Here is a 19,726-nt window from a genome sequence, read left to right on the forward strand (position 1 = left end):
CATCCCAGATGTGTATGACTTTCTTTCTTCAGCAGAAAACAAATTAAGATTTTTAGAAGAATATCTCAGCTCTGTAGGTCCATACAGTGCAAGTGAATGGGTGCCAATATTTTTAAACTCCAAAAATCACATATATTCACATTAAAGTAATCCATATGACTCCAGTGGTTAAATCAATGTCTTCAGAAGCATTGTGATAGGTGTAGGTGAGAAACACAACAATATTTTTGTACATTTTTACTATAAATTCTCCTCCCTGCTCAGTCGATATCCATTTTGCAACTTTGTGTTTTTGGTTGCATGTTCTTTATGCATACACCCCCTACTGGATAGGAAGAAGACCACAAATGGACATAAATATTTATCTGTTTCTCACCCACACCTATCATATAACTTCTGAAGATATGAATTTAACCATTGGAGTCATATGGATTCCTTTTATTTATGTGCTTTTTGGAGCATTTTTGCACACATTTACTTGCATTGTGAGGACCTACATAGCTGAAATATTCTTCTAAACATCTGCAGAATAAAGTAAGTTATACACATCTGGGATGGCATAAGGGTGAGTAAATGATGAGAGAAATTTCATTTTTGGGTGAACTATTCCTTTAACATGATAAATGTCACAAATTTCCTTATTTGATTTATGATGATCATTATGATGTTTTTATTACCATGATGCTAAAAAAACTATATATTAATTAAATTGTAAAGTATTAATACATGATAGTAGTGCTCCCTTGGTACTGAGTTTCATTTTTGATGATTTTATATATATATAAATGACTGTACTACAGTAATGAAATTCATCTTTGAAAACAATGGGAATAATACAAGTAAAATGTCCAGACATGTTAGGGTAATGAGAACTAGGGTAAAATGTGCTCAATTGTCCTAAATCAGTCATATTAGTCCTAAATGTAGGCTTCATTTTCTAATACAAAAATGTAATATATATATATATATATATATATATATATATATATATATATATATATATATATATATATATATATATATATATATATATTTTTTTTTATTTTTTTTATTTTCTTTTATTTTTTTTATTGGGGAGAGGACAGTTCATTTGGGGTAAATATGACCAGGAAATTTTTTGACAGGTTTTGTTAGAACCACCCATACATACAGTATACTACATAGACCCTCTGGAGCATTCTAGGGTATAAGTGCCTTGCTCAAGCACACTGGCTGTCTCAGTTCAAAGGTTAACCCCACTGGGCCAGAACCTACATTCTTTGAGCTACTGACCTGGTCGTAAGCACTCCCCTACAACCACTCTGTAAATATTAATGAAAGACCAAATGGAACTATAAAACAACACAACAGCAATATATTAAAAATAATATCTGAAACAGATAATATGGAAGGAAATAACAGCTCAGATAGGAATAGTATAACTGTGCTTGATTATGTTCTTGATTTTAGATGTGAATGTTTACAAAAGCAGATCCACTGTGGTAATGTGGGGCTGTGTGGTTCAGCTCTCAAATTAAAATATTTATTGTGTTGAAAAAAAAAAAAAAAAAAAAAAAATCAGTTCTCAGAAACACCAGTCTCATCTTTCATTTTGAGAGAATTTCATTTAGCGGTACTGCTACCTGTATTGGCCTTTAAATCAGCCTAGTCCGGGTATGAAAATAAATGAGCAATTTGTTTTTATTCCCATTCCGAGATGGATCAAAATTAAGTAGCTGGGAATAAAAAGTGTTTACATAATGGAACTGGGGGCCTTTGTAGTAATGGAAGGGCAGTGCCAGCCATGATCAATTATCCCTTGGGCATTTTGCCCATCTAATTCAATCAGTATTCTGGTGGGGAGGGTGATTAACTATGACCCCTGCGTTGCACAGAGGAAGGGGGAAGTCAGCTTTGTTTGTGCCATTACCCGCCTACTTAGAACATGATGCTAACTTAGTCCTTTTCCTTTTGAGACCTTATTATCTGCCTGTTAAAACGCCTAAGGGTTTTCTGTTGCTGCTTTTATATACTGTATTATACAAATGGGAAGACTGTATTAGGCTCATAGGCAAGTTGTTTTTGTTGGGGCTGGCTACAGCATGCAGCCATAATATCAGAAATTAAGACTTATATCACAGCTTGCAAAATGATGAAATTTGTAGTGCTTTTTGTATATTAAAGAACCCATATTTTGCTAATTTACAGGTTCATAATTTTATTTTGTGGGTCTACTAGAATAGATTTACATGCTTTAATGTTCAAAAAACATTTTTTCTCATACTATGCATTTATTTCCCCCACTCTTCATACTCTGGCCGAAACGTTCGATTTACCTCCTGTCTCTTTAAAGCCCCCCTTTCCGAAAAGCCCAGTCTTCTCTGATTGGTCAGCTGGCCTAGTCTGTTGTGATTGGTCAACCGTGTAGTGCGTGTGTCGGAAATGTAACGCCCCTTACCATAACCCAGTTTCAACACTAACCCAGCTCATACTGGCCCATGCTATAACTACGTTTGTTTGAGGGCGGGCCATAGTAACCCTTAGGCAGGCATTATGCAAATGTGTTACATAGTGATGTAGATATTTTACGGAAGAAATGGCTGGACTACAATCTAGCCGTTCCTTGTAGTTCTTGAGCAGTGTTGTCTGTGGGAGAGAATAACTCCCTTTTGCCTGGACTTTGTGCTTTGAAACTTTGCAGACCTTTTACATGCACAAAGACCTGTTTCACAATAAATGAAAGGTAAAATCCCAAAAAGCATAATGGGGCCTCTTTAAGAGTGAATGGCAAGTATATAAATTAATCAGAAGTGTTGCAATAGATTTAGAGTTTAGGCAAATTTGGTATTATCAGACAGATAGACCTTGTGGATGTTGGAATCCTAGTGATTGCAGAGCAGGGTTGCTGTCTGTAAGTTTGGAGGGTCAGGCCCAAAAGTACTGTGGAGCAAGTCATCAAATTCAAAGCTATTCAAAAAGGTGTTGTTCTGTCAATTTAGTTCTTTCTTAAAGGTGAAGTCAAAGACAGGTTGGGCCAATGTTGTTGTGTTGGGCTGGTCAGCATGCTCAAACAAACAGAGCAATGTTTTGATATTGTTTTCACACTTTTCAGGGAAATCAGCTTACGAAAGGCTTAGTTGTCTCTGCATATTAAGCTGGGATAGGTGAAAGTATTTTAACATTGAAAAACGTACACAATTTTTAAAAAAAAAAAGAAAGATAAAAAGCATGAGAGGAAAGCAGGGTCATTATGAATTCCAGCATTGTGTCCTGGCATGAAATGACTGTATTTGATTTAGTCTGTGAAAAAGATGAACCATGGTGAACTAAACCCTCAGCATCCCCTACTGGTAGAAAACGAGTCAGGAGAAAGATACTCTGCCTGTTCACTAAGGACTGTACCCAACACTTTTATATTTTGATCAAGTTACAGCCTTACACATTATAATGTTTTCATTAATTCCTGTTCCATTATACTTGTATTATAACACTTTACAGTGCTCTCAAAATGTATTTAGATGCTTAAAACCCACTTGAAAAAAACTTAAAACACTCCAAATATCAAACCAAGTGGCATTTACTAAGAAAGATAGCACAAGTGCACTTTTCAGGCAAAACGTTTCACAAAAAGATGTTTGTTTAAGTTTCAAATGTAAAAAATTATTAGATATACAGTATTGTTCAAAACATGAAAAGTATTTGGACACTTTTTGGTTGTCAAATACAGTGGAATATGCCCATCTGTGGTTACTCTGCTTGGACGCTTGTGTGAACCTGAGGGAACTAACTTCATACAACCAGTTAGTTAAAAGTAAATGCAAAACCATAGCATAGAAAGTGACATTAGTTCTTTGAAAAGGTCTAGCATCATTTGTTTGCAAATGCTACCTGGTTTGATAATTTGTTAATTTATGCAATACAATTTTTAGGTGTGACTTAAATGTCCAAATGTGTCCAAATACTTTTTGGGTCACTTTATTGAAGATGTTTTGCTATCTAAGCTGAGTATTTGCTAACTTTTGTGTTGCCTCAGAGCAGTAAGCATGCTAATTACATCAAGCAATACAGTACAACTACAACAAATTCAAATCTACATCAAACCGCTCTGTATCACGACTCACATGACACTGCAAGAGCCATTCCAATACTATGCTCCATATGACAGCTCCATATGACAGCTCAAATGTGAAAACCAGCCATATGAAAAATAAATCACAAATTAGATATAATTTATGTATCAGTTTTTCTTTTAGACAGCAATGAGATGGAGAGTAAATTGAGACCAAATACTGCTCAGAAGTTTTTGTGAAACAGACCCCAGTAATCTTACATGAGCCTCCTCTTCAGTTTCAGAAAACAATGTCTCAAACTGTGCTCAGATTTGCCAAGCTACCAAAGTCTGCAATCAAAAGTCAGAGATTTCATTATGGAGTTATACATTTCACATCAAATCCTTCCAAGACCAAATTATCTGAGCTATGCCTTCCGAATGAACTTCACAACTCTGTACTCTTACTGTATGCCATCAGTTGTCTCATTTGTATCTATTTGTATTTCTCTTTAGATATTGTAGGGGAAACATCTGAGTCAAAGTTGATATTTAAATTCAGTGAAGTCTCCTGAGCGAAAGAGCAAGCTTTGAGCAATACAATTTTCCTTTGACTGAAAAGAGGAAAAAATAACGTCAGCATCTTTGTATAAGCTTATTTGATGAGTTGTGTGATATGTGTCTATATAAATATGTAAGGATGTGTATTATGTCCCAGAAATAGCTAATTAGACATTACTTGCCATAACATGTCATTACTTCTCAATCATTCCAAGACTAATTAGACAGTGATTAGTACTTTACTAGGTTCTTCTAAGGGCACCTAAATTTGCATTGCAGCTCCTACCTGAGTGTAAAAGCAGTTCAAACCCAGTGCAGCATTGTTTAATAATCCAAGTCTCAGGCCTTGCTAAGCTCGTTATTATGCTAATTTAAAAGTAGGACAGATGGTGCTGCCTTTTGCTGAATGGGCAGAGTCATTCGTTAACTTTTCAAAATTTCTCTGCAGGAGAATGACATCATGCCATTGTTGCATTCACCTTTTACACTCCCTTGGCCTGTCATAAAATAGCTTGTGTGTGTTGTGAGGAGGGGAAAGGTTTCATAAATGATAAGACATTATTTATTCATGATTCAAGGAAAGGGAAGGCAAGAGAAGCAATTTGCTGTGAATGAAGAAGCTTTTAAATGTTCTCATGTATCGGAAAGGATGAGGAGGGTGAGTTGTAATTCATATTCTTGGTACATTTCTTGTGTGTTGAGGGGCCTGATCTCATGAAATTTATGTGACTGTGGTGACATATTTACATGAAGATATGACGTAGCTCCTTACCCGTATCATGACAGTTCCGAGGTGAAATGTCCACTGAGTGGCGTTAAAAGCGAGTAAAGTTTTCTCCCAAACAGATGAGGTTTTAAGGTTAATGTTCTTGTGAGTTTTAAATCAACAAAACCTACCTCCATTCCCTAAACCTTACCTATACTTAATCGAAAGTGTCATTAAAAGCAAATGTGGCATGAAAAACAGAATTGCTTAAGCAACCACTTCATTTTGTGACATTTTTATGACACTTTTGGCTTGTGCATGTCCTCTAGTGTGTTCTCCTTTTGTGTTCTTTTTTACCAGGAAAGTGGTGCAATACATACAAGCCACATAAAAAAAAATGTTGCCATGTAAGAATAAAAAATGTTGGTATAGTAGTGTGATTCTGTGAGACCAGGTTGCCGTTGTTGAGGTATAAAATTCTTTGCTATTAAGTGCTGCATATTTCAACTTATCTTTAAAGGGGAAGTGTGTATTTTCTTATATGTTAAAATACTTTCTCCTATCCCAGTTTAATGTGCAGAGACAACTATAAATAAGGCATTCTTAGGTTGACTTCTGGAAGAGTGTAAACGCTGCAGCGCTTTCAATAGATTGGTTTTTGAGCAGCCCGACAAGTCAACTTCTGGCGCACCAAAGGCATAAAAGGCATAGAATTCATAGGCTCAAATTGATAAAATAGAAAAAACAAATTGATTACAAACCCTTTGTCTGCATTCTCCCATGCATTCTGCATTCTCAGTGCTCCCACAATCTCGGTGCTGTCTCTAAAAGTAGGCATCTGAATGTGCAGTATGTTTAGGTGTGTGCATCTGTGTTTTACTGAGAGACATGGCAGTCTTCCAGCACAGGCATTGCTGTCCACACTGTGTGCATTTTCACTGCCGTGGTCAAGAGTGCTCTAGAAGCCAGTCCATTTGAACAATACACTGAGCTTCAGCAGCTGGCTCTCATGTGCTTACAGTGGAGGTACTGTATATCTATGTGATGACAGCTTGCATAATGACTTGCATACAGATGTTATAGGAATGTGCTTTTGGTTAATATCGGTGATGGCAAGCAGGGGAATCTGCATCTGTTTCTCTTCCTAAGTACACCACCCAATAGTTTTGTCTCTTATGATTAATATACAGCACTTTCCAAATAGGTACAAAATAAGGCCTGAAACTCTTGAAATGGTTGGGCAAATATTTTTTTCCTCTTTTTAAGCATGTGGTCAGTGAAAAAAGGTGATTAACCTTCAAACTAATACAGTATATATATAAATATACATACCAATCAGCCAAAACATTAAAACCACCTGCCTAATATTGTGTAGGTCCCCCTCGTGCCACAGCGCCAACACTCATCTCACAATAACATTCTGAGATGCTATTCTTCACACCACAGTAGTACAGAGCAATTATCTGAGTTACCGTAGACTTTGTCAATTCGAACCAGTCTGGCCATTCTCTGTTGGCCTCTCTCATCAACAAGGCATTTCTGTCCATAGAACTGCCGCTTACTGGATGTTTTTTGTTTTTGGCACCATTCGGAGTAAACTCTAGAGACTGTTGTGCATGAAAATCCCAGGAGATCAGCAATTACAGAAATACTCAAACCAGCCCGTCTGTCACCAACAATCATGCCACGGTCCAAATCACTGAGATCAAATTTTTTCCCCATTCTGGTTGATGTGAACTTTAACTGAAGCTCCTGACCCATATCTGCATTATTTTATGCACTGCACTGCTGCCACACGATTGGCTGATTAGATAATCGCATGGATGATTGTTGGTGACAGACGGGCTGGTTTGAGTATTTCTGTAACTGCTGATCTCCTGGGATTTTCATGCACAACAATCACTAGAATTTACTCAGAATGGTGCCAAAAACAAAAACATCCAGTGAGTGGCAGTTCTGCGGATGGAAACGCCTTGTTGATGAGAGAGGTCAACAGAGAATGGCCAGAGTGGTTTGAACTGACAAAGTCTATGGTAACACAGATAACCGCTCTGTACAATTGTGGGGAGAAGAATAGCATCTCAGAATGCTATTCAGAGATGTGGGTTGGCAGCGTTTTGGCGGCACGAGAGGGACCTACACAATATTAGGCGGGTGGTTTTAATGTAGTGGCTAATTGGTGTATATACACACACAGTATATATATATATATATATATATATATATATATATATATATATACAGTATATATTATATGAGCTGTTTTCTTTTCATCTTATATGAGGTTTGCAATTTTTTCAACCCTCCTATCCACACGTTTAAAAAAAGAAAAGTCTAAATGAAAAAAAAAGTGGAAAATATTCATGAAATGTGCTATATCACATTTATTAGACAAAGAAAATAAGATGATTAATTGTAATGATAATTCACTTTCATTTCACTTTGCAGACTCCATGTCCTAAATGTTGAGGCTTTAGATTCCACTGTGCTCTGAGATATTTTTAATGGGTTCAGGTCGTTAAACATCCCAAGCTGCACATGGCTGAAAAATCCATGATTTTTAAATGACCTGCATTAAGAGCAGTGTGACAGGTTGGAGCAGTCTGACGCAGAGGGGGCAGGCGCTGGCACAGGAGGTGGCATCAGCTTGTGCCATGATTGCAATGGCTTTTAGAACCCACTAAGCGGCTGGAGTCTGTCTGCAGGGCTTTTGGCTGATCCTGAAGTTTGCCTCAGTTTAATACACCAGCTGTGCAAGGGCAGACGGTCTCTCTCACCTTCTATTTTTCTCTCCATGCCCATTTACATTTGTTTATTTGGCAAATGCTTTATCCAAAGCGATTTAAAGTACATGTCTTTACTACAGGGACATTATGAGACAATAATGGTAGCTCATGAAACGCCCCTTCTGTAAGTTACCAGTTGCACTATATTATATGTCTTCTGAAGCCAAACGATAGCATTGTCAACATAGTCATATTGTAAAATCGTAAGATGTCACAAGACTTGGCTCATACAAAAAGGTATGACTTTTATTCCAGTCAACCTATCAACAAACAGAATTTCAAATTGATACAATACAGGCATCACATTTTAGCTAGCCTCTTATCCAAAGCTCTATTTTAAGAAAGAAAACATCAGTAAACAAATGTTGTTACTCATTCCATATTTATTTATGTAATACAAATGACTGATGGTTGTCAATAGCCTTTAATACACTTTCTTCCATGGTACACAAAAGTTATTTTCCTATCAAAATCATGGTTAAGTTTATGGTTTGAGTAAGGGTTTAGAATTTATGGTTAGGTTTAGGTTAGGGGTTAAACATGATACTGTTGTTTATTTTTTTCTATGGGAGTAAATATGGTGCATTTTTGATCATTATTGCTACTTGTCACGAGAAAATCATTGAAAATCTTCCCATTTGTCATAGCTCTCAAATCCCATTTGCAGTATAGTATATTCAGAATGGTCACGAATGTCATGTGACGTGCAAGAACCAATGACGTTCAGTTTCAATGACATCAAACCTGTCTCAGCTGCATTTTCAACTGTACACAACAACAAATTAGATTTGAGAGCTCTGGCGAAGAAGAAGATTATCAATAATGGCTTAAATGAGTAATTAATAAATGAATAATGGCTTAAATTTTGGTCTGTTCACATAAAGTGTTTAACACAAATTGTTTATGCAACTTTTATGATACCTACGATACCTATGGTGCTTTTTTGTCCTTTTTAGAGCTTGGCAGTATAAATGACCATTGACTTTCCTTGTATGGAAAGGAGCAGCTTAGACATTCTGCTCAACATCTCCTTCTGTGTTTTACAGAAGAAGGAAAATAAATGTTTTAGGTGAACTTTTCCTTTAATATAACTATATTTAATATAAACTATAGTCTACTGTCAGGAGAGATGAAAAACACTGATACATAAGCTGACATGACATTTAGCATGGTCTTGAATTATGTCAAATTACTGTTCATCTCAGTTATGTACGCATCAATGAACAACAGATACTGGAATCTTGATCAGATGGCATTTTCATGTTATAGCAAATCCCCTGACAGATCTTAGTAGATGAGAAAAGATCTGTTTCTTCCTTTGGATGTGCTTGGATCAAAAAGAAAAGAGAAAATATAAATGTAATGTGAAAATGGTGAATTTCACACAGACTTGCCCTAGATAGTTATTTTTAAAAAATTTAAATAAATCAATTTTAAATAATAAAACATTTCATAACCTGCCAGATCTGCACAGAAAAACTGATGGCAGAGGCCGCGCAACAGCAGATCTCCAGTTCTTCATGACTTGCACTTCGTTTGTTTTCTTTTTCGACTCCTCTACTTTTGTGAAGGGCAAGGCCATATGAAGCAGAAGTACCAGCCCCTTGAGAGAATCATTTTGCATGTGTGCAGGGAACATCACAGTGTGCATTTCTTCCTGTCTCAGCTCTTTCCTCCACCAGTGCCAGTCTGACAGGTGTTTATAATGGGACCCAGAATCATTAGGCCTCCTGATCATGATGTACCTCTTCCAATTTTTAAGTGAATTTTGAACGCAACTTCAAAAAATATATATCTTTACTAATTTATTCGCACAGTTGTTGCTAAAAAGGAGCATTTGTCTTAAACATTGCAGCAGAAATCACATTGTCTAAATAAGGGATCTTCAACAGAGGTTCCATGACTGCTAGGGGTCTGTGGCGATACTGCAGGGGGTCTGTCAGTCTTAAAGTAATGTTTGTGAAAATATGAAAATATTTTCATTTTCCACATTAAATTGTATTGTAAATAAAATTTTATTTTTAAGTAAAATTAAAATGTAACGTACAAGCATATGAGTCTGTACATCAATAATGATTATTTTAATGGCTTTGCAATATAAGCATTATAACAATGTAAATAGATTAATATGGTACTATACACGTTATAGGCCAGGCTTAAAATGCAACACTCATTTTTAAACAATGTCTAACAGTGGTCCATGCTCCATTTCTCTATTCACCAAGGGTTCCGTCACCTAAAAGAGGTTGAAGTTCCTTGGTCTAAATTTACATGTTTCAGTTTAGTCAATTCAATCTGGTTGCACCTTTCACAGATCATCTGCATTAAACTTAAAATTCCTTTCTATGGTTTAATCTTCATGCTTTGTGTTTTGGGTCTAAGGATGTTATGGATTTTAATCTTCTTGTTTGGTTGGTCAAAAAATAAATAAATAAAAAAAATAAAAAAGACACTAATAAGTAGAGAGAGAAAGAAAGACCTAGAATGAGGTTTTTGTCAGTTAAATGATCAATTAGCTGGTGATAAGTAGGCTATTTGTGGCTTTGTTTGGTTTTGAGGTACAAAATGTGTTGCTTCTTAAAATGATTATCTTTTATTATTAATGTATTTTACTGTGAGATACTGTATGTCATGTATAACCAAATAAACTCTGCAACTTAAAACATGCCTTGCATGAAATTTGGTTAGCACACTGGTGATGTCACTATGTGGTTTACAGGGCATGTGGCACATATACAAGATGAAGGAGAGTGGAAAGTCAGATGTAATGAATAACATCTTTTTTAGGAGTGCATTCAGGGAAATCTACCAGCTCCTGCAAAACATTTTAGCTGTAATCTAACCTTATGGCTAAAGTCAATGGAGTACTATCCCCTCTATCATATCCATCTCGAACTGTCCTGTCACACACACGCGCGCGCGCGCACACACACACACACACATATGTTGGTGCAGCTATCATTGAGGACTCTCCATAGACATAATGATTTGTATACTGTACAAACTATAGATTCTATCCCCAAACCCTAAACCTAACCCTCACAAAAAAACTTTCTGCATTTTTACATTTTCAATAAAACATCGTTTAATATGTTTTTTAAGCAATTCAAATTATGGGGACACTAGAAATGTCCTCATAAACTACATTTATAGCATAATACCCTTGTAATTACCAGTTTGTAACCTAAAAAAAAATAAACCACTTAAACCTGCCCACACACACACACACATATGTTTTGTTCATTTTGAAATATATATAAAACAAAGCATGGCATGGCATCTGTTCCTAAGTGCTCATATATATAATTGGCTTAGTTCAGCTCTGCCATTACACATCAGTGAATCTATCTTTTAATATTTAGCAGCCAAATAACTCTACATTCATAAATGAGGTAAGGTAATACATGTTACAAGATACATTAGGGTTAAAAAGTGAGTCCATCTTGAAAATATGAGATTTAAAATCTAATTTACACCTGGATTTTTATTTTTTTATTTTTTTTTTAGGATTTTAAAAATGTTAAATTAAGAAATGTTATGACGTACAAAGAATAAAAAATATTTAAGATCGTGCGCTATTTCAAGATCACTAATTAAATGAGAGAATTTGTGACTTGTTAACTCCTTGGTATTAAAAAAAAAAAAAAAAAAGGTCAGATTTTCTTGCTTCCATTGAAGCACACAAGATGCTCTTTGGAACATTTTGGAACATTTAATTGCATAAAATAACTTAGACTTTTGAACCCCACTGTATTCAGTATTTAGCAACTTTTTTTTATTATTTATTTATTTCTATTTTTTTTGGCTTCTCAAATATCTAGTGTAAGATTGCAGTTCTTGATTTACATAACTGTCAAACATAAGATTTGGATGCACACTGTTCCCCAATTGGCTTATAAAACAGTATTCATTTTATCTTCATTCAGTGGTGCCTGTAAATCCATACTTTCATTGAGTGTCTGCAGCTTGATGTCAGCATAAAAACATGTTATCTCCCTCTGATGCTCATTAGATTGGAAATCAGTGGTGTTTTGGGAACAATAGGAAACAAATAGTTCTTTAACTGTGAAAGTAAGGACTGAATTGGGAATGGGTGAATATACATTTTGCCCTTTATCACTGAGAGGTTAACAGTATTGTAAAGGGAATTATGCCCGCTTCAAAGAGGAACTGCTCTGTGAGGCTGTTGTACTGGCTGATGCACGCAAACTGACTACGAATCTCACGTCCGCATTGCAGCCCTCTTCTGCATCGAGGGAGGCACTACATTGGGCTTTGATGGCTTTAGTTAACACATGCACACATGCACGATTCCCCACTAATGTCTCCTTCACAAAGAACCTACAGATAAAATAGATATTAGTTTGAATTTAAAAGCAAAAATTTTAGACAGTGGCGTTTGACATACAAAAAATAATTATTATATCTCAATATATAAGTTCTCACAAATTGAAATGATCGCATTCCTGAGCATGTGCTGAGTAAGTATCATCATTCTAACTAGAGTGTGATTTTAAGAAAGTGAAAGCGTTACAATTCCCCTTGGTCTGCCCTGCTTGAAAAGCCTTTTAAAATAAAGCACATTTTAATCTGACAAAATGTAAACACAAGCATCCCTGACTGACAGAAATAACAGTATTGATTAAGTGTATAATTTCGCCTCTTTTTCAGTTTTTCCCCTATGGTGATGCCTCAAAGTTTGCTCAGCATGCTTTCAGAACCTTTGACAAGAATGGAGACGGCACCATTGACTTCAGGGAGTTCATCTGTGCACTGTCCATTACATCACGAGGCAGCTTTGAACAGAAACTCAACTGGGCATTCAACATGTATGACCTGGATGGAGACGGCAAAATCACACGAGTTGAGATGCTTGAGATCATCGAGGTACATGATTCAGTCTGTTCTCCTTTTTACTTATATACAGCAATGAGAGATAATTAAAAAGCTTTTTTTTCCAATGAACTGTGTCAACTTAGTAGTTATTACTTAATAATCAGGTTTAATATCTATCAGTTGACAATCAACAGATAATGCTGTAAAACGGACTGCATCACGCTGTTCCTTTAGTTGCTTAATTTACATTAAAACTGAATGAATTATCGATATTTGCTAAGAAAAGCCCCATAATGAAAATAATTTAAGACATTATTGTAGAAGGTAAGTAAAGCATTGAATATAAATTACAAAAAGTGAATATAGAAGTTTCATCTTGCTGTTTTTACAGCGTTTTGTGCCGGGAATAGTTTGAACACGTACTGTCAAGTTAATAATATTTGCACTTTGTTTCTTTCTGTTGTGCTTCATCCAGCTGTTTTGAATGCAAGAATGCATCCTGTGTTAATAGCAAAATATGCTTTGCATTTAGGTGGTATTTCAAGCTTGAATTGCTCAATTATAAGAGAGACTGATGTGAACTGCAGGCCAATGATGCTTGTGTTCATTGATGTGGAAATAAAACAAAGAATTAACTTATAAAACCACTTTTTGTAATGTAAATTCACTTATTATTGTCTGCCACAACAATGTGTCTTTGAATTATCTTCATCTGGGTTTTTTTTCCTAGTAAATAATGATATATGCGATTAATTTGATTAATTATTCAACATATCATGTAAACAATTCAATTAAAATTTTAATCAATTGGCAGCCCTAATTGTAGTCCAAAATTTTCTATTTTGTTCCTGTCTAAAGGCAATTTATAAGATGGTGGGGACAGTTATCATGATGAAGATGAATGAGGATGGTCTGACGCCCGAGCAACGAGTAGACAAAATCTTCAGTAAGATGGATAAGAACAACGACGACCAGATCACATTGGAAGAGTTCAAAGAAGCAGCAAAGAGCGACCCGTCCATTGTATTACTTCTGCAGTGTGACCTGCAAAAATGAGCGTCTCAGAAAAGAGCCAGGGACTGCACAAATGATTAATGTTCCATTCAGTTTGCAGCTATTTCCACTGAAAAAAAAATTGCTTGGACTACCTTTCAATGACTTCGCTTCCTGTGTTTGAAACACTTGTATGCATGAGAATGTTCTTTGCTGACAAATTTCACATATGCACAAACACCTTCACACACACAAACACACACATGAATACATGGTAAAAACATACACATACAGGCCATGCCATGCACAAATAGAATTATATGAATATTAATTATATATATATATATATATATATATATATATATATATATATATATATATCGAGTTGTCAGAATTAACTGCCAAAATGTGAAAAGTGTGCAAAGTACCTTCTATATAGTCTGAATCCACTGGAGCTTGCGCATCATTGATGTGCTGTATTGAATTAAGCTACTATTTATTGTTCAAGTTTACTGAAGCTCACTATGTGTACCATATACTGAGTAATGTCAACCAGACAATTCTTATGGTAATTGTAACTGTTTCAGATTTACCCACTTGTCTGGATGGACAAAAAGATAAACTCTTGTCCATCGACCTTTTCCCTCCTAATGTGCATGTACTGTTGGAGAATATGATTGTAGTTAATTTGCATGCCATTAGGTTTGCCTTAAGAGTACTTCCCTCATTTGCATCCTGCATAAATAATGATTACAAGCCTTATTTCAAAATAAGCTATTGAAATTGACATGTACAACAGAACTGAATGGAAAATTGGTTGTGCAAAGATCTTCAACTATGCTCCAGACAGGTCTCCTAAGCAACCAAATTGGCCCAGTTGCTAGGGAGGGTAGAGTCACATGGGGTAACCTCCTTGTGGTCGCTATAATGTGGTTCGTTCTCGGTGGGGCACGTGAAGCCTCCACACGCACTATGTCTCTGTGGCAAGGCGCTCAACAAGCCGTAAGATGCGCGGGTTGGCGGTCTCAGACGCGGAGGCAGCTGAGATTTGTCCTCGGCCACCCGGATTGAGGCGAATCACTACACGACCACGAGGACTTAAAAGTGCATAGGGACTTGGGCATTCCAAATTGGGAGAAAAAGAAAAAAAAAAAGATCTTCAACTATGGTTATGTCACACTGGACATGCATTTGTAATCCATCCATTGATGGGGAAAGGCTGTGGTTAGGGTGTTCCCCCTTCTATGTCTAGCACGTACTTCACATAAGGGGGACTGAATGTGGCCGACTGAAATCTGTGAGAACAAACCTATTACTAAGACACTGTTTGATCCTGAGTGATTTTTAAATAGACCATAGTATACATTCATATTCATTGTCACAATATTATGCTAGTCATAAAAATGTATTCCCATATTAAACCTACAAGCTGTGCAGTTCAGTTAGGCATTTGAGAATGTCATCAAATAAGTTGCATATCAGTTTGCTGATTTATGTGGGGCCCAAGCAAGGAATTAATTGATGAACATAATTTTTTGTTGTGTTAATAGGTTTAAAATAATTAAAATAATGATCTTACCTCAAAATTTTATATTTTTGAACTCCAAACTTAATACTTTTTACACGCTGCTCTTAAAGGAGGACTTCAGCTGAGGGTTTGCGTTTAGGGCTCAGACTGGGCTAAGAATATCACTCTTTGAATCCAGACATTTGCACCAACTGCATTTGGGCATCGACTCTCATTTCTAAATAATCACACTTCTGTGTTCCATTTAAGATTGCATTCTGCCAGTGTTAAGAGCTTTACACAAACATAAACTTTGCCATTGTAATGTTTACCTATTTAGCCACCACACCAAATTCATGCAATTTCCAGTTGAAGAGTTATTTTGTACATGTCGCATGTATTGTGCCCCTGATGCAATGGCTGCACTATTCCTTGTGTTGTGGTTTAAACTAATAAAAGAGTATATGGGATGCTTTCTCAATGTCAGAGTTTGATTTCAAATTCTACATATGAAAACCTGTCTTCCCCGAGAGACATTTTATTATACTGTAAGTTTTATTTATTTATTTTATAGCTTAGGTGGAGACTTCATGGGGTTCTCAGTCATGTTTCATCCACTTTGTCTCCCAAAAATATTTATGAGAAATAAAAATGGAAACAAATGAGACATACATGAAGAATATAGAACTATAAAATTACTTAGGATAGCATAATCCAGATAATTTGGTTAAGGAATAAGTTGATGAGAAATTTTAGAGTTAAAATTGAATTCTCCAACTTTTGATTGTAGGCTGAGGCATAGTATCATACTGTTTCAGAAGGCTTTGTACCTATATATATATATATATATATATATATATATATATATATATATATATATATATATATATATATATATATACACACACACACACACACTGGCATCCAAAAGTTTGCAATAATGTACAGATTTATGCTCTTATGGAAATAAATTGGTATTTATTCACCAAAGTGGCATTCAACTGATCACAATGTGTGTGTGTGTGTGTGTGTGTGTGTGTGTGTATATATATATATATATATATATATATATATATATATATATATATATATATATATATATATATATATATATATAAAATCATAAACATAAAACGCCCGCAAGATGGCAGTAGAGTTCTTAGAACAAGAGCCCTTCAACATTCCCGCATAATTTTGCAGCGTTGTGAAGTTGTATTTTTCCGTAATGTAAATAAAAATTAGGAACGGTGAAGTGTACTGAATCGCATTTCAATTCCATTACGCATCCTTACCAGATAACCTCCGCGATTTTATTATAGTAGAGAGCGTAACCATAGACATATATCTATGAGCGTAACTGTCAACTAGTGTGTTACGACAGTAAGTCGCCGTTTGCGGATACCATACAAACTAATGGGGAGAGCCGTAAACCAAGACCTTTCTGTCGCAATTGTCCGCGTCTTCACTCTACACGTAGTTCATTCACAAATGATTTATTTTATTTATTTTTTTGGGTGTAAAATACGTTGAAGATTAGCAGACAGGTGGTTAATTCATTAAGTAATGAGCTGTTTTCTCACAAAAGCAGTTTATTCAGCACACTGATGGATCTCTTCCATAGACATCCATTCAAAAAACGGCCTCTTGTCTGATCGTCAATAGACCGACGCTTTATGTATTGCTATGCTAAACTTGTAGGTACAGTTGATAGAAGAGCTCTGGCCTTACCAGCTCTGACTGCATCTTCCCGGAAATACGCCATCACACTGCGCTATCAAACATTAGTGCGCAGCTACCAGACAACTACTTCGTTTGTGGTAGCTGCTCTATATTATAGCGGGGAATTATAATAGTTTCTTCATCATTCAGTTGAATTTCCCGCAAAATTTGATTATTGTCCGATAAAAAATAAAATAAAAAAAAGATACAGCCATGGCGATGCAAGCAGCTAAACGTGCGAATGTAAGTACAGTTCTGGTGCTAACGTTCATAGCATTGATAGCAGTTCATAATGGCGTTGGTCTCAAAATAGCTAGCTCGTGCTTAGAAGATTGATGCTTGTTGTTATTCCGGGACAAACAAAATCATTTTAGCTCCTAAGGCAAATAGGGAAGCGTTAGTACTAGTAATATGTACAAATGGAGTCCCTGATTTTTGTTGTTGTTTATAAGTATGTTTAGGTCTGCCAGACTCGTATCTCTTAATGCAAAAATGTGACCAAAACATGTGCCATTATATAAATATGTCAAGTAATGAAATACTTGTTTAGTATAATAAATACTGGTCATGTATTTATGCCTTACTTGACGGAGTTCAAACTGTTCTAATCCCTCATTGCTAAAGAAAAGTGGTAACACTTTACAATAAGGTTATATTTGTTTACATTAGCATAAACTATCAATGAACAATATTTTTTCGTTTAGTTAATGCACTATGTACTAACAATGAACAATTGCATATGTATTAACTAACATTAGCAAAGATTATTAAATGCTGTAAAACATATATTGTTCATTGTTAGTTCATGATACCTAACGCATTAACTAATGTTAATGAAAGGAACCTTATGTTACCAGAAAAGTAATACATTCAATGGATATTGTTTCTGTGATTTTGCATTTGATTAATCGTACTGTAATATCCTAAAGTTTTGACCGTGTTGACAATTTTCAGATTCGTTTACCTCCAGAGGTGAACAGGATATTGTACATACGTAACCTTCCATACAAAATCACAGCAGAGGAAATGTATGATATCTTTGGGAAGTATGGGCCAATTCGTCAAATCAGAGTGTAAGTATTTTTTTTATTTTTTTATTTCTTTTCTTAGTAGACACTTTTGCACAAAAGCAACACTGCACATAGCGGTTTCAATAGAGTCTTTAATGATGTTCTTCCTGATGAATGTTTTCAATAGCCGCTGACAACTTTCAAATTTTGATGTATTATTTGTTAATTATTTAAGTTGATAATTGATTCAGTTTATTTTTGTTCTTTTTATGTTGTTCTCTTAGTGGAAACACACCAGAGACAAGAGGAACTGCTTATGTCGTATATGAGGATATCTTTGATGCCAAAAATGCCTGCGACCATCTTTCTGGATTCAATGTCTGCAACAGATACTTGGTTGTATTGTACTATAATGCAAACAGGGTGAGTTCAAAATCTGTTGTCTTTGCGCACAGATATATATTCACTTTATCAGGATTGGTATGTGTATTATAATGATACAATGTATGTTGAAGAATAGTTCACCAAAACTGTATATTTTTAACTGTTTATTTAGATTTGTACATTTACTCACCCTCAGGTGGTTCCAAGCCTGTGTGGTTTTTCTGTGAAACAAAAGGAGATATTGTGCAAAATGTCCAAGCCACTCTTTTCCATAAAATGACATTAGACATTGACCAGTGGCTGTCAAACTTTTCATTTTTGTGTGAACAAAAAAATGTAAGGCAAAAGTTAAATATTACCTCTTTTTTTTTTCCTATTTCAAGGCTTTCCAAAAAATGGACACAAAGAAAAAGGAGGAGCAGCTGAAACTTCTCAAAGAAAAATATGGAATAAACACAGACCCACCAAAATAGTTAAAGATATTTTTTGTTTTCCTGCCTTCCACCATGACATTTTCACATTACCTTTTTAAGTAGCGATCTCTTTAAAATACCTGTTGAAAAGTGCTCATTATTTGACTTGAAGTCTTGTCATAGATGTTGACCTAGTTTCTTTTTTTGGTTTTTTGTTAATATTGAGTACAAGAGAGATGCCATTTGTTCGTCAAAATTTGTTGTATTAAATGAATGATTTTCTTTTTTAATACAAGTGCTTGGTGTCTTATCTGCAACTCTTTATTTTACAGGTGCAGCTATTGCAGTTTCACAATTCTAGAGTTGAAAAATCAATTAAACTTTATTTTTTTTTTTATTTTTTTTTTTTTTTGACAAATTACTTTAGAATGAACATCATGAATTAACTGGTGAATATTCTACAGTCTTTATCTAAAACATAACTACAGTGAAAACCTTCAAAAAAATAAATAAGGCATGACTTTTTTTGAAGATAGCACACCCTCTCAGAGCAACTGCCATTCAATACCTGCATATGCTTTTTTTAAATTATTACAATTTAATCTAGAGATTAAGAGAAATTAAAATGTCCCAAATATAAGTCTTCAGATATGTGAAGAACAAAATTAAATAGTCTCAGCCATGTGCTTGCATTTGCTAAATACCAAGGGAAATAAATCTCTTAAGCACAATGGTGAAATGTTTTAGCAGTTATTACCCTTTTGGGGGAAATTTATATATATAT

The 19,726-nt window shown here is 35.3% G+C and overlaps 2 protein-coding genes across 2 annotated transcripts in view; both read left to right on the forward strand.

The window, feature by feature from the left end:
• Positions 1 to 15,892, forward strand: part of LOC127409773 (visinin-like protein 1) — a 43,761-nt gene extending 27,869 nt beyond the window's left edge. Inside the window, exons 3-4 of the mRNA XM_051644591.1 lie at positions 12,752 to 12,967; positions 13,775 to 15,892. Coding sequence (XP_051500551.1) covers positions 12,752 to 12,967; positions 13,775 to 13,972 — 414 coding nt within the window. The 3' untranslated portion in view covers positions 13,973 to 15,892. The remainder of the gene's footprint in view (positions 1 to 12,751; positions 12,968 to 13,774) is intronic.
• Positions 15,893 to 17,170: 1,278 nt separating this feature from the next.
• On the forward strand, positions 17,171 to 19,237 carry LOC127409774 (splicing factor 3B subunit 6). The gene is made up of 4 exons (XM_051644592.1): positions 17,171 to 17,378; positions 18,090 to 18,208; positions 18,430 to 18,568; positions 18,913 to 19,237. Exons 1-4 carry the CDS (start codon positions 17,349 to 17,351, stop codon positions 19,000 to 19,002), a joined length of 378 nt encoding a protein of 125 aa, XP_051500552.1. The 5' UTR covers positions 17,171 to 17,348; the 3' UTR covers positions 19,003 to 19,237.
• The last annotated feature ends 489 nt before the right edge of the window (positions 19,238 to 19,726 follow it).

Source organism: Myxocyprinus asiaticus, chromosome 19, assembly GCF_019703515.2.
Source record: "Myxocyprinus asiaticus isolate MX2 ecotype Aquarium Trade chromosome 19, UBuf_Myxa_2, whole genome shotgun sequence".
NCBI lineage: Eukaryota > Metazoa > Chordata > Actinopteri > Cypriniformes > Catostomidae > Myxocyprinus > Myxocyprinus asiaticus.